The sequence below is a fragment of the Phragmites australis genome, chromosome 19 (genome assembly GCF_958298935.1).
Source record: "Phragmites australis chromosome 19, lpPhrAust1.1, whole genome shotgun sequence".
In the NCBI taxonomy this organism is placed as follows: Eukaryota; Viridiplantae; Streptophyta; class Magnoliopsida; order Poales; family Poaceae; genus Phragmites; species Phragmites australis.
Genome location: NC_084939.1, coordinates 14,501,892 through 14,525,326, shown reverse-complemented (window position 1 = coordinate 14,525,326; position 23,435 = coordinate 14,501,892). Strand labels below are relative to the sequence as shown.

Here is a 23,435-nt window from a genome sequence, read left to right as displayed (position 1 = left end):
ACATTGATAATTTTTACAATGGTTACCTCTGAAGAAATCTTAGAGTATGGCCTCAACTTGACATTTATCTCCAATTCCAAGGGGCGGTATAGACATTTTGTGTTGACCCTAAGTTTTACACCGTGGGCCCTACCATGGGAGTTCACCATCTGCCTTCTCAGTCCTATGTATAACTTGCTTTGATCTTTTAACCACACCTAAAACTTACGTGTATGCGCAGTTGACAAGTGTGTTTGTATCATGAATGAGCTTCTCATTTATCAAGCATAACCCAACGAAATGCTGATATGGTTCCAGTGGGCAAAATGTTCAACTACCCACAATTTTATTCGTTGAAGAATTATACAGAAAGCATTCCGCAACAAAAGAGTACGTTACAGAATGAGCATGTACACATGCTAACCACAAATAATAATAAAGATGCATGTATCAGAATCAAAACTAGTTTTGTCGCATCACCTTGAAGAATTGCTGAACGGTTTTCTAAAATAGGAAGTAGTTCCGAGACAATGGTACTCTGGGTGCTGGTTCACATATCAAAACCTCTCCATCTGCAGTGACCGTGTAGGTTTCAGGATCGACGTCTATTTTTGGAAGTGCGTCATTGAGCTTCATGTCTAGCTTTGTCAAACCGCGAACACCAGTAACAGCTTCGACCCTCTTTTCTAGTTTGTACTCCATTGCAACACCAGCTTCCTTAGCAGCCTATCATCAAGCGAGAAATTGAGCAATGGGTCATTTGATTGTCAAGAGTAGATCGTTAGACCAAATTAACATTTTTCAGTTCTTTGCCATCTATGTACAAATTCGGATGGCAAATTTGGCTGGTATACCATCTGTAACCAGCCGGTTTTCGGTACCACCCCCGGTATATTCCATGTTTCTGGGTTTTTAATCCTTGTGTGCAACAGGTTTTCTGTAGTCATATGTATCTTTATTGATGCCTTTTCCAAAAACAAGAAAAAAATAATCATCTTCACTGAAAATAGATAGGGCAGGCAGCAGCAAGGCTGCTCATTAGATCTGTTGCAGTTGCCTGAGCCTTTGCCCACAAATACAAAGGCAACATATCAAGTGCAATCAGGGTTAATTGTGTATTAGTGCAATAGGATTTCGGTTTGGACAACCAATTAACATGAAAAAATTAAGGAAAAAAACGATGATGTAGTCTACGCTGAGCTGTAGCACCCTTCAAAATTTTATCTTCAGACTCAAAATGTGTTAGACGGGAAAAATATGTTTGATTTGAATAGTTAAATTTCGTTTTTTTTCCTTTTAGTTTTCATGTTCGTAACTCTTAACATAGTGTGGATTTGAGCTTGAAACTTCTATAACTTTTTCTCATCCCTATAGTCGCCTTGGTCAGTCCTTTAGTTTTTAATGCTCATTTGGTGCCCAAACCGAAGCTTGATTGCACGGCAGAACCTGATTGCACCTCATATGTTTCCTTCAACATTTATTTACTACTTAGAACTTCAGATTCAGAGACACATCATGAACATAATATTGGTGGAACATGGTGGATCTCTTCACATACTGTAGTTGTATACATGTATTCTGTTAACAGTATTATGGTAATCTCCTAGTCTAGGATTTTCCTCTTGTACTCTATATATTGCCCCCAAGGTGATCATTAAATACAAGTTGTTATTCCTAACATATTCTACTACATCCAGTCAATAAAAGGGATCACCCTGAAATGCAAAGTTAAGAAAATCTAGATTGGACATAAAATGTTCTGGCCAAACTAGTTATCAAAATTCATTTCAAACTAATTTTCTTTTGACTAAAGATATCATTATAAATATCTAGATTCCACATATAAAAAATGGTAGTCATCCAAATTACTACCATAATGTTATTGATTTGTAACCTTCTTCAAATAAATAATTCGTGATTAAATATCTATAAGTTATCTCTTGGACCTCGAAAAGTCAAAACATATCAAATTTTCTTTTATTGAAACTGGTACTGAACATTACTGTTCATCCAAACTGTACTAGAACAATTAAGTTGATCTAACCTTGCTCACAAATGCAATCGAGTTGGAACTCCCAGCCTTTCCAAATGCACCAAACATAGGTCGCATCATAACCTGAAACAAGTGAATGCATCTTTCTGCACTTTAAGATTTTCGACAAGGGAAACTGGACAAAACAGGGAGATTGTGAGAAACTGAGCTGCACATTTTGGTTTTCACCTATAGTTAAAAAATTTGCAGTTTACTTTCATCGCTAATACTGTCATAATTTTGCAAACCAGGATGAATTTACCAACTGATATTTTGTGTGAACAGCAAATTTCCAAATATTTAAACATGGGTGGGAATTTGCAAAACTATACCTAGAGGTAGGTACCTGGGCAATTTACACACAGAAAAAGCTCGGCAATTGAAAGGAAGTCAGGCATATCATGAGTATGTTGGACTTCCAAACCCAAATATAGGTGTCTAGCTCTCATAATAGAGGTGGGGATAAAAGAAAACGAGCATATTTTTCTATGAATTTCAATTGGAGACACAGTAATGTTTTTATTGCACCAACATCAGTGGATGCTTTGCTAGGAGTGAAATGGATCAAATAAGTATTGAGTTCTGCTCAAACCATGCTCATTTTCGTATTGTTTAAATCAATAAGAATATGAATTAAAATATGCTTGACATGAATATGAATCAAACATTGTAAACAATTCGGATAGAGTATCTCCACAATTCATTTGAATTAACATATGTGCATCACTTCTGTATTGGCAAGATATTAATGGTATTGTCCGTATAAAATCCACGACTACTCATTCTAATTGCTTATTGAACGGAAATAATTGAGCTAATTAGACATATTTGGCCAAAACTGGCAATCATTGTAACTTCTTGGTAACAAATAGAAAGTTAGCTATTTACATGTATGCTAAATGGAGACATTGATAGAAGTAAACTAAAGTATATTACAGAAAGAAATTCATACAGGTTCTGGCGTCGGAATGCTAGCATTCGGATCACCCATATTAGCCCATGCTATTGCACCACCCTTTATAACTAGTTCTGGTTTCGCACCAAAGAAAGAAGGTTTCCATAGAACAAGGTCAGCTAATTTTCCCACCTGTTGAAAATAAGTAGGAATATAAATATTAAGAATTGAGGAAAACTAAGGATCAGTTAGTCATTGAATGGAGATATTAATAGAGGAAATGCTTAGCTATAATTTCACTGGATATAATACTAATGATACTGTCATGGGTCAGGCCCATGGGGGCCTGTTCAGCCTGCCTAGCAGGGAGGCGGCAACAGCCAAGGCTAGGGCTGCTTCCGATCTCCACCGCATGTGGAAGGCGTGGGAGCCCTAGGGACGGCTGCCGCTGCTGCCAAAGTTATCTTCAAATTAGGAAATAAATATCTTTTGAGTTTATCTATAGTTAAAGAATAGTTTGGATTTAAATTAGGAAGGAGATCATAGTTTGCTTGGTAGTCAAGATAGGTCCTCTTTATGTAAAGAAAGGTATTGTATCCTTTGAAAATTAAGAAAGAAGATATTGCATCTCTTATCTTTCTCCCTCTCCACTCACAGTTACTGTTCACCAGCGTGAACAATACCGACGCCACCAGCACCATCGCACGCCGCCTCCTCTCCCTCCTCCTTGCAACCGGCCACTCAGGGGCGCACCACCCTACGAACTCCTTCGACTACAATCTCCGCTATCCTCTCTCTACAAATAAGTGTCCACTATATCTGGTATCAGAGACCATGGGTTCTGACAGTGTTGGTGATCAGGATTTCAACAAGTTTGTAACGAAAGCACTCGAGGGGGCGTGAAAGGACCTTCACGACTTGACAGCCATGATCAAAGACTTGCAACTCCTCATAGAACGCCAAGAGGAGCGCCTCATGAACAGCGACAAAGACAAGGCGACTATCGACAACACCTCCGCGGCACGCGAGGCTGTCGCTCGAAAGGAGGTCGAGGTCGCACGCATGGCAACAGCCAGGCGTGCTACCCGTGTGGCCGTGGCTGCCTCCTTGGGGGTGCCTGACGACAACTCTTCCACGGACATGATCGACGCCATCCTCCCCGGCTTGTCCACGTCCGTCATTCCGCCATCATCCGGGATGCCTATCCCAGCTTCTTTCTCCACTATGGCACTTGACGGACGACCATCCCGCTACGACTTCACGGTACCTAAGTACCACAAGTTGTCGTTCCCCACCTTCAACAGCAAGGACGACTCGCTCCCATGACTCAACAGATGTGAGCACTTCTTCGTCGGGCAACACACTCCGGATGTGGAGAGGGTTTGGCTGGCCTCTTTCCACATGATAGGCGTTGCACCACAGTGGTACATGCGCCTGTCCAAGGACTACGACCCTCTCACATGGGAGTCTTTCTCTCATCTCGTCAACATCCGCTTCAGCCCTCCGACACGCCATAATCCATTGGGCGAGCTTGCTGCCCTGGGGAAGACGGGTTCCGTAGATGAGTGCAAGGAACTTGGATAAAATAATATAGGTAAACATCTAGACTGCAGGATTGATAGAGCCCCTAAAAACAGACATAGAACTCCAGGAGCCCAAGGACATAGAGGAGGCCATGAGTTTGGCACGTGCCTATGAGAGGCGTGCCCATGTCATGGTTGAGGCCGGGCAACATTCGACGACATCCAAGTTCGCTACCCGTCCATCTTCACGCTCTACATCCTCGATGGTTAGGGCCAGGGGAACAACGATGACTGAAGCCTAGGGTCACACTTGATGCACCTCAAGCTGGAGGTGCTAACCCTAGGGTCTTCAAGAAGCTCACATCCGAGGATATGGCGGAGTGCCACCGACTCAATATGTACTTCAACTACGACGAGTAGTTCTCCAAGGGGCACAAATGCAAGCACTTGTTCCTCCTGGAACTCATCGACAGCGACACGGACGTAGAGGATGAGGGCGCGACATCCCTAATGATGATGAGGAACGATCAGGAGGATCGTCTCACATGTGGCCGCACCATGTAGCTCTTGGCAACCCTGCATGAGGGCGGACTCCACATTCTTGTAGATACCGGCGCGACACACAACATAATAGACTAGTCCCTCGTACTTCGATTGGGGCTACCACTGCGCCGTATTCAGATGTGGATTACCGTCAGCACTGGTGATCGCATCATCAGTCGTGGCCTCAGCCGCGACCTACCGCTTGTCATTGAGCGGGAGGTCTTCTCCATCGACGGCTACACCTTCCCTTTGACGAGCGACACCGACATCATCCTGGGATTCCATGGCTTTGCAGCCTGGGTCCTATCCTTTGAGACTTCGCTCGCTTGGAGATGAGTTTCCGTCGCAGCAACTAGATTGTTTGTTTCCTCAGCATCGACACTACTTCACCTCCACCTCCTCAGGCACCATTTTGGGCGGCGCCTATCCCTGCACTACAGTCGCCAGCATCTGTGTTGGCCTTGCCTGCTTCCTCCTTAGCACCATCGGGTGGCCGCACAGGCTTGTTCTCCAGACTGGCGGCAACCGTACTTCAGCAACAACCACGGAGGTTCTCTCAAAACACTCGGATCTTCTCGATGAGGTCCGTCGCACGGTCCAGGTCGACCCGGAGCTAGCCGGCCTCAGGGCACGCATACGACAGAAGGAGGCCGCACCAGCTTGGGTAGTGATCAACGATGTCATGTCGTTTGACCATTGCCTCTACATGCCTGCTTTGTCATCACTTCTTCGCTGTCTAGTACATACCCTCCTTGACTCGGACAATGAGGTCCTCGTTCATCACTTCATTGTGGGCGTTCATATGCCTTCCTATGTGGGCACCCATCGTGTTTTTTCGAAGTCCGTCTTGCTTCTTCAAGAGATGCCACGTTAGACTGTTAGCTGCTCGACTTCGATAGACACGTCCTCTTCAGCTTGGACGTGACTTTTGCCTAGTGCCGCTCTCTGTCACCAGCTCTTCGATTCTCCTCCACTGGCAGGCGAGCTCTACCACCATGTGGGCATCTGGCACTACTTGGTGGATGTGCCTGGCACCCGTGCCATGATGGAGAACACCAAGCGCCCAACGTCTCAGAGTTTCACTCTTCGTGGCTACATCAGCAATGTGTCCTATGAGTTCACCCTATGCATCGACCACACCATCCGCAACCTCACCAATGCACTGGTGTTGGGCGAATTGCACTCCAGGGTGTGGCTTCGGGATAATTCTTCATCACCACGCCAGGAGGACAAGACAGGCTGGAGCATGGACGTCCAGCGCGAGGACGCACTGGAAAACAATGGCGAACACGTCATGGGTCAGGCCCATGGGGGCCTGTTCGGCCGGCCCAGTAGGGAGACAGCAACAGCCAAGGCTAGGGCTACCGCCGATCTCCAACGCACGTGGAAGGCACGGGAGCCCTAGGGCTGGCTGCCGCCGCTGCCAAATCGTCGAGATCAAGTCATCAAGAAGTTATCTTCAAATTAGGAAATAAATATCTTTTGAATAGGAATAGTTTATTTGTAGTTAAGAAATAGTTTGAATTTAAATTAGGAAGGAGATCATAGTTTGTTTGGTAGTCAGGATAGGTCCTCTCTATATAAAGAGAGGTATTGTATCATTTGGACATTAAAAAGGAAGAGATTGCATCTCTTATCTTTCTCCCTCTCCACTCACAGGTACTGTTCACCGACGTGAACAGTACCGACGCCACCAGCACCGTCGCACACCACCCCCTCTCCCTCCTCCTTGCAGCTAGCCACTCGAGGCGTAAGAAGGATATCCAACCCCGCCCTACGACCTCCTTCAACTACGATCTCCGCTGTCCTCCCTCTACAAATAAGCGCCTACTACAGATACATATCGAACGAGGATTAATTATTAAAAGTGTCTCTGTTCAATTGTTGAGATCCTGAACCAAAATAACATTTAAGGAGCAACAGGAACAATACACATTGCTGGAAAAAAGGCTCTAATAAAACTACAAGAAAAACTTATACAACAAGCTATTTACATTTTTTTATATGGAAGTCAATTTTCTACATTGCACAAGTCTATTTAGTACTCCCTCCGTCCAAGAATACAAGGTGTATTTTATTGTGGCCCGGTCTTCAAAATTAGAATTTGACCATTGTTTACTCACAAAATATATCGTTTATACCTACAAAACCAATATAGTATGAAAGTATGTTGAAATATGAATCTAGTTGTACAATTTTTATATACTGAACATACTTATAATTTAATTACTTGTTAGTTAAAATATACAAAGTTTGACTTTTCCAAAATAAAGCGCGCCTTATATTTTTTGAACGGGGTATATTAAAGAATGTTATCTTCAGGTTATATTACGTATATTAAGATAAGCAGACAATTCTATTTCATTTACGTGCATAATTTTGCGGTACATGAAAAAAATAATCTTACATTATCTAACTTCAGTTGTCCATTGACTAGGAACATAATACATAGAAGAAATATTTGCAGTGGTCAAGTGATACATACCTCAACAGAACCAACAAAGTCTGAAAACCCATTTACTATAGCAGGATTTATGGTGTATTTTGCTACGTATCTTCTTATTCGGAAGTTGTCGTTGTCCTTGGCAGCACCAGAGTCACCATATTCAGGTAACCAACCTCTCTGGACTTTCATCTTATTTGCAGTTTGCCATGTCCTGGTAATCACCTAAAAAGCATACGCTTCAACTTTCAATAGTTGCATACAAGTAAACTAGATGTAGGTTTGAAACCAGCTCATTGTCAGAGGAGCTTACTCCATCTAGATGCATAAGTTCAAGCCTCTACAAACAACTTTTGTTTCATCATGATTACTCCGAGAAAGCAGACTCTCAAATTTAATTAAAAAATTAACAGGATTATCTCATCTACGTAAGCTCAAAGGCAGAGGCCAACCCCTAGAAAACAAGCCTTCAAGTAAATATGCTTGGACACCAAACATAGAAAGCAAGGAATATAAAAGTGAAATGCCTTTTTAAGTTTTTTGGGACTGCACAAGCAAAAGATCTGAAATAATTCAATACTGTCTTCCCTGAAACTTTTGGTATTACAGAAATTGCAAATACTACCTAGTTGCTTCAACATGTGATTTACAAGATAAACTAGAAACCAATATGGTATGCTCTAATGAACGGACTCTAATAAATGCAGTCAAGAGTAAATAATGAGATGATATTCAAATGATAAGATGAAATGAAACTATTTCACTCAAACTCCTAAGGACAGGAAATTCTGACACAAACCAGTAAGTAGCTAATTAGTGGTAGCCATGTGATAACTGCAAGTGTTTTGTGACTAACAAGTGTTTACTAACTAATAAGAAGCTAATTTCACTCAAACCTGCAAGTGTTTTTCAATTTTGCACTACGTAGCTAATTAGTGGTGGCCGTTTGAAAATTTAGGATATGCATGTGGCAGACCTCTCCAATGCGCCCCATAGCCTGCGAATCAGACGATATGATACTGATTGCTCCCATGTCGTGCAAGATATCCTCAGCAGCAATTGTTTCTGCTCGAATTCTAGACTCAGCAAATGCTACATCTTCTGGGATGTTTTTATCAAGGTGATGACAGACCATCTGCAGTACAACCATAGTAGATGATGACCAGATTTGCAAACTAACATCCATAGCATTGATATGAGAAATTGATTACCAGCATATCGAGGTGCTCATCTACAGTGTTTGAAGTAAATGGTCGTGTCGGATTCGTTGAAGAGGGCAACACATTTTTCACCCCACATACTTTAATGATGTCTGGAGCATGACCACCACCTGCACCTTCGCTGTTTATAAGACAATAAGAACATGATAAAATTAATAAATACAATTTAGTAACCTAACACCTATTGCATGCTAACATTGAAATAAGAAAGATAAACTAACTAAAAGAGAGAAATTGTACACAAGACAAAAAAAGGTATATATGTAACATCCCCCAATCAAAATCAGCTTATAGCACAGTCCCCTACGCAGGTGGGCCCAAATATGCACAACACCTCATTACACTTTCATCCTTGCTTGGTGTAAAAGGGTGAACATAGAGGTGCTACTTTTGGAACACAAAGGATTATATACTGCCCCGACCTATCTAAAATCTAAAGTTGCAAGTAATCCCACCACCACACTACAATAATCCACATGGACTAAAACCAATACACCACTAATGGACTAAGGCATTACACTGTATGTTAGGTGATGGAAACTGTTCATGCGGTGTAATGTATCACACGGTTAGATTGGTTAGCGATAGGGTCAATTAGATTGGTTTGCTAGTTTGAATCAGGTTTGGTTAGAGATAAGATTAGAGATTTGTTAGTTTAAATCAGATAAGAGTTAGAGATAATATTAGAGATAAGTTAGAGTTAGATTTGAATTAGGATTCTGTAGGCTAGCTAGCCGGCTACATATGTGTGGCATTGCGCCTAGATCAAAGAAGGCAAGAAGAGAAATTAATCTAGTTCCTAGTGCCCTTCTCTTACATCTCCTCCAATATTTTTTTTTTTGACCGAAAACAGGAGGGGAATCCCCTACTGTGATTTAATAAGTAAAACCAAAAGTTTTACAAACAAGAAAAAATAAAACAAAAGAAGAGAAAAGTTACAAGCTAGCCAGCCAAGCATTCATAGCATTTTTAACAGATGTTCTGGCTCTGAACAAGGTAAGAGAGAAAACAGATTGGAACTCTCTTTTCCATAAAACAAAACAGAGAGCTTCACCATCAAAAATAATACCATTGCGATGAGTCCAAATGCACTAGCAAGCAATAACCACAATCTCCATGTAGCAACCAAAGGGAAAATGACGTCTCTGCTCTTGTACCATTTGCACCAGAAGCAACGAGTGATCCCAAAAAAGATGAAGGGATGTCCAACAAAGTTGGGCAAAAGGACAGCAAAAAAAGAGATGCTTTACCGACTCCTCAATAGCCAACGAACATAAGACACAGAGAACTGACGGAGTATCAAAACGCTTACAGCGAAGGAGGTTTCTTGTGTTGAGTCGATCATTCAGAAGGAGCCAGAAAAAAACTTTATGCTTTGGTTGACAACAGGTTTTCCATATCCAGCGAAAGGGGAGAGCACAATCAGTTACTCCCAGCAAATGTTCATAAACTCATTTAGAAGAAAAAAAATCACCAGTAACCCAAATGTAAATCCATTTGTCAAGATTGTCCATCTGCCAATGCCAACTCTGGAGAAGATCAAGTAGCTCTACTAATTGAGAAGAAGCCATTACCGAAAGAGGCAAATGAAAAAGCTGAGCAATGTCCGGCAACAGATGCATGAATTTGGAGGCTGAACAATTTGGCTCCTTTGCAAAAGAAAATAGTTGCGGAGAAGTGATACTCAAGCATCCAAAATCCCAAATGTCCTTCCAAACAAAACAGTATCACCCGAAGCTGCTTGTGCATATCTCCTCCAATATTTTAAGTCTCTTCAATCTATAGTTCAATCCCTCCCCTAGCAGCCGACGCCGCCCGGCTATCCTCCCGACGGTGTTTACCCTAACATTTGGTATCAGAGATGCCAGGATCCGAATCCGGTGTTCTTTGCGTCACGATGAGCTACTTGCTATACCCAGTGACCGAGGAAGTGCTTCACTAGGTCTTCAACCCATATGGCGTTGAGGAGGTGCAGTTGTTCATGGTGGCAACACATATGGAGGCGCTTGTCCGGTTCCGGTCAGCACACGACTCAGGTCGAGCTCACAGCGCACTGCACGGGAACTACATCTACGTCGGTTGTTGCCTGTTGGAGATCCATCACATGCAACCAATACCAGCACCTTCCCCGACAACAATCTTTCTGAGTTCCGAGTTTGGCGAGGGCTCTGCTACTCAGGCCGTGGACACCTTAGCCAAGGTGGTGGCCAAGCAGCTAAAAAGCATGCAACAGTAGATGGGTGAATTAGCATAGTAGATGGGCGCCATGTCTTCACAGTTGGCCACTATGTCTTCGCAGTTGGCAGTGGCCAGCTGGACAATGCACGTTAGCCGGCCACACTGCAAAGCGGCTCGTCATCCAATGTAAAGGCTCCTTCACCGGCGGCAACCCTCCCAACAAAGAAGAAGATCGTGGCCAAGGAGAAGAAACTAGCAAAGCATGCTGCATCGTTGCCTCCATTGGCTGCGTTGCTTCAACGTGAGTGCACGTACTGCATCTCCAACGTCACCTACGACATCACCAATGACAGGGCCACACAAGTGTTCACCAGCTTAGCACCCGTGTACGCTCGCTCCTTCGATCGCAGGTGTGGATGGTGTTGTGCGAGCATGCAGGGAGGAGTGGCATGGCTTAGCGAAAGCCGCTTGTTGATGGCTACGCACAAGGCTGCACGCAGTCGACAGGGCTGCAAAAGGATACCGCTATGGCTGCCACCACAGCTTGTCAACGAGCTGTATTACAAGGAGGGGGTGCATGAATCACTGTTCACCCGCGGTAATGTTCGCGTGGTTAGATTGGTTAGTGATAGGGTTAGTTAGATTGGTTTGCTAGTTTGATCAGATTTGGTTAGAGATAACATTAGAGATCTATTAGTTTAAATTAGATAAGAGTTAGAGATAAGATTTGAGATAAGTTAAGAGTTAGATTTGAATTAAAACTCTATAGGCAAGCTAGCCGGCTATATATATGTGGCATTGCATCTAGATCAAAGAAGGCAAGAAGAGAAATCAGGCAAGAAGAGAAATCAATCTAGTTCCCAGTCCACTTCTCCTATGTCTCCCTCAATGTTCTAAGTCTTCTCAATCTACAGTCCAATCCCTCCCCTAGCAACCGACGCCGCCTGGCTATCCTCCCGACGGTGTTTACCCTAACACTGTATAACTAGTGCAATTGTCTTAGTTAGGAAAATGGAGCGTATCTCATAGAATTGAATTTATCATCTGGATGTTGCCAATTTTCTTTATACAGTATTAATGGATTTGACTTTTTCTCCATGACCTATAGTTGATAGGCTGTTGTCACTAAAACTTACATACGCCTGCACTACCTGGAACAGCCTAGAGTCCAAACTAGTTTAGGCCTACTGATAAGGGTACGGCTCCCTCGGATATACACAAGGTGAATTCTCCCCTTATTGTTTATACTTTCTTCATAAAAGAATAGAGTACTACTAAATTTTGTGTTATTTTTAGGAATATGGGAGAAGCATCACAACCCCTCCTAGACGTCATCACTCGAAGGCCAAGTGTACTCGGACTCAAGGCTGAGCTCTAGTCGTGGTCGTGGTCGTGGTCGAAGTCGTGGTCGTGGTCGAGTTCCAGGACAACACGTCAGTAAAACGGGCATAACTCTCACATACAAAGTTCGTTTTAGTCAATCTTGGACAATCTGAAAAACTTACGACGAGCCCTTTCCAATGGATATGAGATTGACGAAATATTCCTTATAGTTTAGTCAGAGTCAAGTGAATAAGGTGATGCGTCACCGTTTTGAACCCTGTTAGGTTTTGTAATCGTGTCGGAGTCGGAGTCCAGGTTGTGCACGCTTCTTTCCACGGTTTCACAACCCTAAGTCGACCTCCTCATGCCTCCTATATATACACAGTAGCCATCGTAGTTTAGGCTTAAGTTTAGCTTAGATTATTCTGTTTAATACAGTTTCGCCGTTTATCGGTTTGTTGAACCTTAAACTCGAGTGGTTCATTGGTAATTAGTAATATCCAGATTGCATCTACCGATTCTTGCTTGTGTTCTCAATTCGCTTGCAAGAAAAGCCTTCTTGGCGAGATCAACCGCGTCTTGACACGGTTGATAACTACGAAGTAGTGGTGTAGTGATTGTGAGTGTTCTTAATCTGTTCTGATCGGAGCCTTTAGATCATCCACATCGAAACTCCACTAATCGACCTATTATATTACCTTCGGAAGATCGGGCAAACGGGCATCAAGTGGTATCAAAGCCTCGGTTGCCCGTTAGGTAATCTCAGTTATCCCTTTTGTTTCGTCGGGTTCCTTTACCCAGAGTCCAAAAAATTACCCAAAAAAAAAGGATTTAGATCTTAGTTTTTCGCTGTCCAAACCACTTTGTGCCTTTCGCAATTCTATTTTCAGTTTTCGTATTTTTGAGTTTGAGTCTATCGTCGGTGTCTTGTTGCTAGTCCGATCATCGTGTTCTAGTTTCTAGCGTCGAGTCTTCGCTAATTTAGTCGTCGAGTTATTGGGCTTGCCTAGTCTGCTATAGCCGAGTTTGTGTCCCACTCGGGGTCCCGACCAGTCACTCCGACCATCCCTCGGGTCCCGACCAGTCACTCCGACCACCCACCAGTCTCTCCGACCAACCACTCAAGGTCCGACCAGTCACTCCGACCAATCACTCGGGGTCCGACCAGTCACTCCGACCATCCACTCATTATCCGACCAGTCATTCCACCCACCTTCTCGGATCCGACCACTTAGTCGGAGTCGACCACCTTCTCGGATCCGACCACCATAGCCGAAACAGAGGTAGCCAGAGTTCAGAGAGAGTATCTTTTTATTACCTTTATACCCCTACTCTCCGAAAAAAAAGTTTGTGACCCACATACCTTGCTGGTCTTAGAAAAGACAGTAGAAGAGTTTTGAATTTGTGTCACATTCGAAAAAAAAGCAAGAAGCAAATAGTGCAAAAATAAAAGAAGAGAGGATTTCAAAAAAAAAATGAATCAGTTTGTGCGAATTTTGTTCCATTGTGCTGGTGTCTGTTATAGTTTTCAGCTTGCTTGAGCTAGTTCTAGAAACGTGTTAGGGTCAGCAACTGTGACAAATATTGTGGACTTTTATTCAGGTTTGCTAGTCTGATTTCAATTATTACTATTCCTTGCTACTAAATATTGTCTGTCCAAACTACACCTTTCGATCAGAATAGTTTCTCTCCTTGCAACTACCTCACGCACACCCGATAAGGTATCACGAACCAGCCACCGGTTGTGCCAATTGTTGTGTATGATAAGAACACTTGCAAGAGCGTGGTGTAGTGGTTGCGATGGTTCTTGATCTGTTCTAATCGGAGTCTTTGGATCATCAATGTCGAAGCTCCACTAATCGATCTATCATATTACCTTCAGAAGATCGGGCAAACGCGCATCACCTACCCACACACCGGGCAAACCATACACTCCACCAACCCGCTTACGCTTTCGTCCTCGCTTACTATAAAAAAGTTAACCCGAGATTGGTGGCATGAACTATAGTGGCCTTATAAGTTGATTCAACCCTTACTCAACTAGCAAGGTGGTACTAAACATGTGTACTCATACACTCATGGGTTAAATCCAAATTGGGTTGGATGTCACATACAACCCCCCCCCCCTCTCAAAGGACCCGACATCCTCGTCGGACTAATGACCAGGAATGTTCCCTCTTCAATCCAAATTGGGCTGGATGTCACATACAACCCCCCCCCCCCCCAAGGACCTGACGTTCTCGTCGGACTAATGACTAGGAACGTTCCCTCTTAGCACACGTCTGTGCATCAATGCCGGCACATGCCATGCCGTATGACCACTCAGAACCCACACACTCCATGCTCCATATGCCCGAGCCCCTAGCCCGCACACGCCCATGTAATCGCGAGGATTAGCTCTGATACCAGTTGTCTCAGCCTAGAATCCAAACCAGCTTAGACCCACTTATACATTGGATGGACCACACACTCACACCAACCCACTTACGCTTTTGACCTCGCTTCCCGTACAAAAGTTAACCCAGAGTTGGTGGCATGGACTCTAGTGGCTTTATAAGTTGGTTCTACCCTTGCTCAACTAGCAAGGTGGTACTAAACATGTGTACTCATACATTCATGGGCCACTCATAGACTCAATCCAAATTGGACCGGATGTCACACTACCGGCAGAGTGCCCACAAACTATTATGTACAAAAAAAAAGTCAAAGTAGAAAAATACATATATCTAAATTCCATGGTCCAAGTTCGTGACCAGAAAATTATACATTTGGGAAAAATATATAATATAAGGATATTATTTTTTTCCTTCATATTCCTTTTCACCTAACTTGATTTTGAACTTAGTTAGAGCACGTTCTTTGGCAATGTTGTAGTCACATTTCCAATAAAATTTTGAAATTTAAAAGAAAATATTAACTTCAGGGTCATTTTCCATGACATCACAAAAGGAGCTTTTTAGGTGCATACCAACCTATATAAATAGAAATAAAATATTGCACTTTAATGAAGTATATTGCATACCTGTGATATGTATGTATGGCTCTATCTTTAAAAGCTGCGATTGTATGCTCCACACAACCTGATTCATTTAAGGTATCTGTGTGGATATTGACCTGTCAAAATTAGATAAGCATCACAATAAATGTATAAATGTATACCGGCTTGAAAAGATGATAACATCAAACAGTTTACCTGGATGTCAAAAGCTTCTGCAACAGATAAACAGTTATCTATTGCAGCTGGCGTACTTCCCCAATCCTCGTGCAGCTTTAATCCCATTGCTCCTGCCTTAACGATCTCAGCCAATCCATCAGGTTTTGTAGTATTTCCCTGTACAATTACGCGAGAACAACATGAAAAATCAGATTGTGAACAATGATAGAGAAACACTTCCTGTACTTATTTTCCAGTCTTGGGCCAACATGCTACAATCTAAGAAATAAATGTGATATTTTACTAAATCAACTAGGAAATTGTTGGTAGCAGTCCAGTCACTACAATAACATTCTTTTTAATAACAAGATATTGGGATGACAGTCATCAATGTTGTCTCTTATGTGACATAAAGATAACTAATAGGAATACCAACTGTTAAGAATGTTCATTGCATACAAAATATATACCTTGCCTGTGAATCCCATGTTGATTGGTAACTGATCAGTGGACTGCAACATTAGTTTCATATGAGATGGTGCCGGGGTGCATGTTGTGGCACAAGTTCCATGTGCTGGTCCTGTTCCACCACCCACCAATGTTGTGATGCCTACAAACAAATGTAGAGATAACTTAGAGTTCTCATTATCACTGACTTATCTGGATATAAAGACACACAAGCCATTTGAACATTATGTGTCATTAATGCTTTTCAAGAATCAAACGTTTAATGGGCAATAATCCAAGCTCAGCCTGGAGTGTCAGCACCCATTCTTTGCGAGATGCTATAACTAATCAAGGTAGTCCAGAGAAGGGTAATCGGTTGTCCCTAATCTCTAGTAGTAGTCTAAGAAGCCTAACCGCTTGCAATTGCCTCTTCTGCCAACTGAGGGCAAATGAAGTGAACATGGCAATCAATGCCTCCAGCAGTTACAATCATGCCTTCAGAAGCAATAACTTCAGTATTGACCTGCAATCAATTTGAGCTAGAAATTTTTAAATTTTACTCCATTTCTTTAGTAAATTAACATAAAAACATCCAGGAAAGAATTAGTTACCCCCACAATCATGTTGCTATGCACACCATCCATGATATCAGGGTTTCCAGCCTTCCCAATAGCATCAATAATTCCTTCTTTTATACCAATATCAGCCTTGTATATTCCGGTATAGTCGATCACGACAGCATTTGTAATTACTGTATCTAGGCAGGAAGATGCTGGGTACCCTGTGGCCTGTCCCATTCCATCACGTAGAACTTTTCCACCACCAAATATGCACTCATCACCATAAATAGCGAAGTCCTTTTCAATCTCAGCAAAAAGATCGGTATCGCCGAGCCTAATCTTATCACCAGTGGTAGGTCCATATATGCTCGCATACTTCTCATGATCAACAGTATAGTCGAATGGACCATCGCCAATAATGCCTTCCCTGCAACCAAACTTAAAAGATAAGCATTTAGGGTGTAGACTAAAATAAACACAGCGCATCAACTTTGTCTTCTGTCACCAGTAAAATGGAAAGAAAAAAACCTTGAATCTGGATAATCTTCATGTCCAAAACCATTTGTAGTAACCATCTGCATCACCTCATTAAGCTGTGAACTGTCAACAGCCCCATCAGCAATGCCATTTCCACCTCTGATTACTTTATGACCACTGATGCTTACAAGCGTAACACTTTTTGCATCCCCGGGCTGAAACAAATAAATAAGATATCAGATTCTGGAGGATTATAAAAATGGAGCTGAGCAGGAGCCCAAATACATGAAACATAATCATAGTTTTACTAATGCAAAAATTGCGAAATTCATGGATAGAATAAGAGTACCTCAAACCGAACAGCTGTTCCAGCAGGTATATTCAGTCTCATGCCATAGGCTTTTTTTCTATCAAAAACTAGGTAAGGATTGGCCTCTATAAAGTGGTAATGGCTCCCAATCTGCAAAGTCAACACAGTTTGGAATTTCTCTTGAAGATTGAAGTAGCGCCAAAATTTAAAAGGGCTTATACCTTCAATAAATAGTGAGTGAAGGTGTAATTCCATGCGAATTGAACTTATTAAACGTGATATCTACATTGCAGCCCAATGGGCAGTTGGATCATAACCACATCAGGAGAAATTAATGTAAAAGTTTATTACAAGGCACAAGGCCAATAAATTTTTTAATTGTCTCAAGGGAAGAGGACAGCATTAGACAATTGCAACACGAGAGACGAATCATTCCCTGTAAGTATTAATTTTCATATGAGTAAATTTCATAAAACTACAACTATTTTTTGCACCTAATTATCACAAAACTACAACTTCTGAAACGAGTTTCACAAAACTATAAATACTTGTTGCCCTAGTAACACAAAATAGTTGTAGTTTTGTGTTACTAGGGCACAAGTACATGTAGTTTTGTGAAACTCGTTCCAGAAATTGTAGTTTTGTGATAGTTAGGTGCAAATAGTTGTAGTTTTGTGAAATTTAATCTTTTCATATTGAAGAATCAGTTTTAGCAAAACGTTCAAAGAACTAGCACTCTTCAAATTTCTTTTTCAAAATGGACATATGAGCCAAACCATAATGTTAAATTCCATCACCTATGATGTAGCTACTCTAAACACTCCTATACATTCAATCTAGCATGGCATAACAAGACAAATACTAACAATCTTTGGTGGTGATATAAATAACTTAGTAACAACTAACAACATTATTATATGGCTGCCAATTCACCACCTTGTCATGCTACAAGTGCGTTGACTGCTAAAACATTAGACAGGGGTGATGCCGTTAAATGACAAAATTCAAGCAGTCACACTGAAAAAAGTGATGACATTTGGGGTGCCATTTTGGAAATTAGTTGGAGACAACCTCCGTCTTTCAAAATTCAATTAAAAATATAATTAATTTTTTTTCATTTTGATAGAAAAGACAAATTGATAGATGTATTTTTTAGTTTTCTACTGGGGAATAAACAAAAGCATACAGAAGTACTCACCTGAACGGGCCTGTCAGCCTTGTTAACAACCTTCAGAGTTAAAGCCCTGCGATGAAGGTTGAGGATTATGTGACCAGAGCTGTAATGTATCTCACCAGGAGAGTCTATGACATCACTCGTGGAAAACTTTTCAAGTGAAGGTACTGCAACAGTTGAATAATTTTGTACAGTTACTCTTTCCACTAGTCAAACTTGAGCAATGGAAATATGAAAACACTAGAGACTCTATGGAACAGGTAGATCTCCACTAACTCCAGAAGTTCATTGTTTTAAGAATTTATAAGAATATAGTTCAAAGAAAAATGTAAACGTCTATAATTGAACCAGTTAAGCTGATCCACATTGACAACCTGGGAGAAAAGAACCATGCAGTGCTAGCTCCAAATTTCCATCATCAGAAGAAATAGGGTCATGTACAGTAATAAGTTTTGTTCCATCCACAAATGTCCCTTCAACCTAGATAAAATGGTGAGAATTGAGACAATACTTTTTGGAAATTTCTTAAGAACAAACATGATAGTCAAGCAAACAGATGTTCTGGGATCTATAAAAATGATAATTTGTCATTCAGTTGGAGCAAAGAATAACCTGTACAGTGTTTAAAAGGTATGGAACAGCTGGAAGAACTTGTCTCCTGGTAGGTAAGGAATAAAAAGCAATACTATCAGACCTAGCAGCAAGCATATCACAATGAGAAAAAAGTAGTCACAACTCACAAGTACAAGATAAGGACTATAACTGAATTGCAGTGTGGCATACTACTTTTTTTTTGGCTGAAGGTCAGCATGATAACTAATCAATGATGCATTCATTGTCAGAAGAAGGCACAGATAAAGGATATAAGATCAGCAAAACTACCATAGCCCAGAACAATCTTTCGTACAGGAAGAAATTGAGCAAGTATGAATTCAACCAGGAACTCAGCAGGTGGTCCCCGGCTCTCACATAGATTATTCATCAAGCTATTCTTCAGTGGTGAAGAAGTGTTTAAGCATTTTATTGCATTCAATATAAACTAATTTATCTGTGGTAAAGTTGGCTTCAGTGAAAATATTTGCAGCCAGTAAACTAACTTCAAAAGCCTGGGGGGTTCAAAGTTTAAAAATTACTCAAGCCAGAAACCTCTATTTAACATCTGAGAGAGGCAATTCCAAATGTTTATGCTGCATATGTCAGATAAGCATGAAGCAGGACAGTGAGCATTTTGAATATGACATCAAAAAGATATGTTACTACACTGAGCGTACAAACCTACCTGCCCAACAGGTGTTTCCCCAAGTCCATCAGGTTCGCTACAGTTTTGTCTCCATCTCGAACGAACTCCAACATCTGTGTCAGGGAAACAGACTGACTTAATTCTACCACGTTACCTGAAAATGGTGACAAAAGTGGACTTCTGGCCACAAAATCTGCAATACTTAGTAACAGTGACTAAATCTAGGTAGCATTTTTCCTTTACACAGGAACTGTCCCCACTGCGTAGCTTCTTCAGGAAAGATCATTGCCCTTACTCCTTGAGGGCATTGGGCATAGCTCTGCAGAAGAAACAAAAAGAGTACCTAGAATCTGAACAGACACGTAGCAGAAAGGGGTTTGTCTCTGAATCGCTTTGTAGGACAAGTCCTTGACTACATGCTGCTTCCATAAAAGTAACTAAACCGCAGTATGCACGCTGCAGCTAACAAAATCCACTACGGTTTTTCATAAGAAGAGCTTTCATTACAGAGAAGAGGGACAAGTAGTAGGAATTCCCAAAAAAAACAGGGATCGAACCACCAACTGGCGAGTGTAGCAGTGTTCGAGTACAGAGAATAATTTTGCGCATCATAAGCATATTATTTCCTCCTAGCGTATGTACCCCTATCCGAAGGAAAGATTTCCTCACACATATCAAGATTCCACGTTAATTCTGTATTCACCGAAATTATGTCTCCGCCTATCACGATCCCACGTTGACTCTGTATTAAATGAAAACATGTCTCGTTTTGAGCAGAGCAGAAGAAACGGATCGGAGCCGGTTGGGGATGGCGTTGTCCGATCCTTACTCACCTGCACGGCGATGAGCGCGACGGCCTCCGTGTAGTTGAGGCGAAGCCCCCGGGCGAGGCGCTTCTGCGCCAGGAACCCGGCATTGTGCAGCGCCAACTTCTCCGCTTCCCTCGGCGCCAGCCTCATCCCTCCTCACTCACGCTGCCTCTCCTCAGTTCTCTTCTCCTCACGCTGCGAAACACAGAATCTGCAGGAATACAACGAGCGAGCCGCGCGTGTAACAGTCGACCGCGATTCGCGCCAAGAACCACGCGTGATTCAGTTTCGGCTGGCCTGTTTGGACTCTGAACTCGGATTCATCTACAAGAATGGGAACTGGGAAGGGAGTCGTGGGTTACCTGGGGAAGGTCGACGGCGGAGCACTGCGACTCAGTTGGACACGAAAGGGTAATAAAGCGAGAGAGAAGGAGAGGGAGAAGTCGTCGCCGCCTCGGATTGGTACGCCGGGTCCGCCCTCCGCCGGAAAGAGCAGATTGGCTGGATCCTCGGATGACGACAACGGAATATGCGGCCGCCCCGCTCTGCCGTCACCGTGGGCCCCACCCACGCAGGACAACCCTCCGGATAAACTACTTGGGATCCATCTAGGGTCCGATGCATTGCATTCTTCTCGTAATATATTAAAGCGCGTACCGAGCGTGCTTTCTTGTTGATCTATATCAAAAAGAAAAAAACGAGAGTTGTCATCTGTCTGGGGAAGCAGACCGGCTCCAGGCCTCCAGCTACTCGGTCTCGGGCAGGTCAGCGGCTCTAGCGTATTCGATGAGCCTAACGAAGGGAGCGGCATCCCAGCATCGGCCGTCGCACTTCTCCCCTCCCGCTCCGGTCGCACTGTCGCAGCGAGTGCTGTCCTACCTAGTTTAAAATAAAAAATATATAATCATACTAGCACGAGATTACGAATCATTACCGCTCAATATATAGTGTAGTAGAAAAAAAGTTAAAGTAAACCGATTTAACATCGTGCACGTCAAACTCCTTAAACAGCTTCTCGATTAGATCCGCGATCAGCCCCACACAAATGGTCACACTCAACCAACTCTGAGCAGGTGGTCGTGCTCCTCGACCAGCTCTCGATCCGATCTATCGCGGCCTCGATCAATTCTGAATGGTCGTGTTAAAGGTGATATGCTCAGAGACAATCACAAAGATGATTATATCACGCGTCTATGTTAATATACTTTTCATTAATATGTTATTTCAAAAATTATTATTTTTACAATGATTAATAAGTATGTGATTTGTTCATAAAACTCTTAACACTACTAAAAAATTATTTTTAGAGGCGGGTGGTAACTCGTTTTCACAGGCGTTTAGTGCACCCATCTGCGATCGAAACCCTGTAGAAATGAATGATTTTCACAGGCGCAAAAGTGACCGCCTATGGAAATCTATTACCACAGGCGGTTCACTTAAGGAACCACCTGTGAAAATAGGTTTTCACATGCAGTTCCTTAAGCGGACCGCTTGCGATAATTGGTCCCTCAATCGATATTTTTTGAATCGAAAAAGAGCAAAAAAAAAAATTGACCAACCAGGAACCCACGCGGTCGCGAAGTCACAAGTCACGCGTTTTCGCGTGAAATACGCGTGCTACGCGGTTTTTGGCACTCGAACTCGAAACCTGTCGGGTCGCGCGAACCCTCCCCACCATCACACCAGAAAACTACTACTGAACATATGAGTATATGTAATTCTTTTGATATCTGTAATTCGAAACTTTAAATGATTATTTGGGCGTATAAATGACTTCAAATGAAAAACTTTTCAACTACAAAGTTGTAGATCTCGTCGAGTGCTACAATTTTCATATAAAATTTATTCTCATCCGACTTCGTATGATAAAGTTATAAATTTTTAAAGATAAACTGTCACTCATTTCCACAGGCGGTTCCTTAAACGGACTGCCTACGATAATATGGTCATTTCTACAAGCGGTTCACATAAGAAATCGCCTGCAAAAATGGTCATTTTCACAAACAGTTCCTTATGTGAACCGTCTCACAGGTAGTTCATATAAGAAATTGCCTATGAAAACCTAGGCCATCCAAGATCTCTTCTTCAATTGCATCCATAGGCCAGACAACTAAGATCGTTTGCCGTAGTTGCAAGGGAATAGGTCAAATCATGAAGGATTGCCCAAATCAACGAGCGTACATTGAAATAAAAGACGATGGTTATGTATGATGGGAGTATGGCCCGATATTCTAAAAGGTTTAAGATACATCGATTGGTGGAGTTTTAATATTGATGATCCAAAGGCTCCAACCAGAATAGATCAAGAATCCTCGCAACCACTACACCGCTAGTTCATGGTTATCAACCGTACCGAACATGGTTGACCTCGCCAAGAAAGCTTTTTTGCATGTGAATCGAGAACACAAGTAAGAACACAGTAGATGCAATCTAAATATTGCTAATTACCAATGATGAAGACGAGTTAGGATTCTATAAACTGATATAGGGCGAAACTATTTAAAACAGAATAATCAAAGTAAAATTTGAGTCTAAGCTATGATGGCTACTAAATATATATAGATGAGACATGAGAAGGTCAATCTAGGGTTATGCGGCCATGAGGAGAGGTGCACAGAACCTGGACATGGACCCCCGACACACAAGGCCCGACATGGCAAAAAATGGTGACGCATCATCTTATTTTATCGACTCTACTTGATTTCTAAGGTATCTAAGGGTGAGACTATATCCATTGAAAATGGCTCGTCATAAGCTTTCCATCAAGTCTAAGAACACCTCAATTGATGTGCTATCCACAAACTCCGATTTGAATTTGGAATCCAACTTAATGTCGACTTTGAGTCCGATTAGACTTGGTCTTCAAGGGGTGACATCTAGGTGAGGTTGTGATGCTTCTCACATATTCCTAAGTAACAAAACATCACAAGAATTTAGTAGCATCCCATCATTTACAAAGAAAGTATGAAGAGCGAGCAACGAGTTCGCCATGTGGTTTAATTATCGCGCACGTACTCTTGTAATTGGCCCGTGTATATTTTGAGGAGTATTAGTGTTGCATGTATCCAAAGGAGTGATATCCTCATAATCCTCCCCTTCTTGAATTGAAGTTATCCTCAACTCAAGCT

The 23,435-nt window shown here is 42.1% G+C and overlaps 1 protein-coding gene across 4 annotated transcripts; it reads right to left on the bottom strand.

The window, feature by feature from the left end:
* Positions 1 to 280: 280 nt before the first annotated feature.
* LOC133900063 (urease) lies at positions 281 to 20,886 on the bottom strand. 4 transcript variants are annotated; one of them, XM_062341156.1, is made up of 19 exons: positions 20,670 to 20,882; positions 20,332 to 20,518; positions 19,538 to 19,611; positions 18,871 to 18,952; positions 18,633 to 18,738; positions 18,283 to 18,425; positions 17,124 to 17,234; positions 16,826 to 16,989; positions 16,349 to 16,724; positions 16,152 to 16,260; positions 15,761 to 15,900; positions 15,330 to 15,467; positions 15,159 to 15,250; positions 8,627 to 8,756; positions 8,392 to 8,550; positions 7,458 to 7,640; positions 2,964 to 3,098; positions 2,024 to 2,095; positions 281 to 705 (listed from the first exon to the last, which is right to left on the bottom strand). In XM_062341156.1, exons 2-19 carry the CDS (start codon positions 20,455 to 20,457, stop codon positions 484 to 486), a joined length of 2,562 nt encoding a protein of 853 aa, XP_062197140.1. In that variant the 5' UTR covers positions 20,458 to 20,518; positions 20,670 to 20,882; the 3' UTR covers positions 281 to 483. The 4 variants fall into 4 exon arrangements, with proteins under 4 accessions (XP_062197140.1, XP_062197141.1, XP_062197142.1 ...); XM_062341157.1 differs by having other exon boundaries at positions 18,871 to 18,916; positions 20,670 to 20,880; XM_062341159.1 differs by having other exon boundaries at positions 558 to 705; positions 2,024 to 2,147; positions 20,670 to 20,886.
* Between the last annotated feature and the right edge of the window lie 2,549 nt (positions 20,887 to 23,435).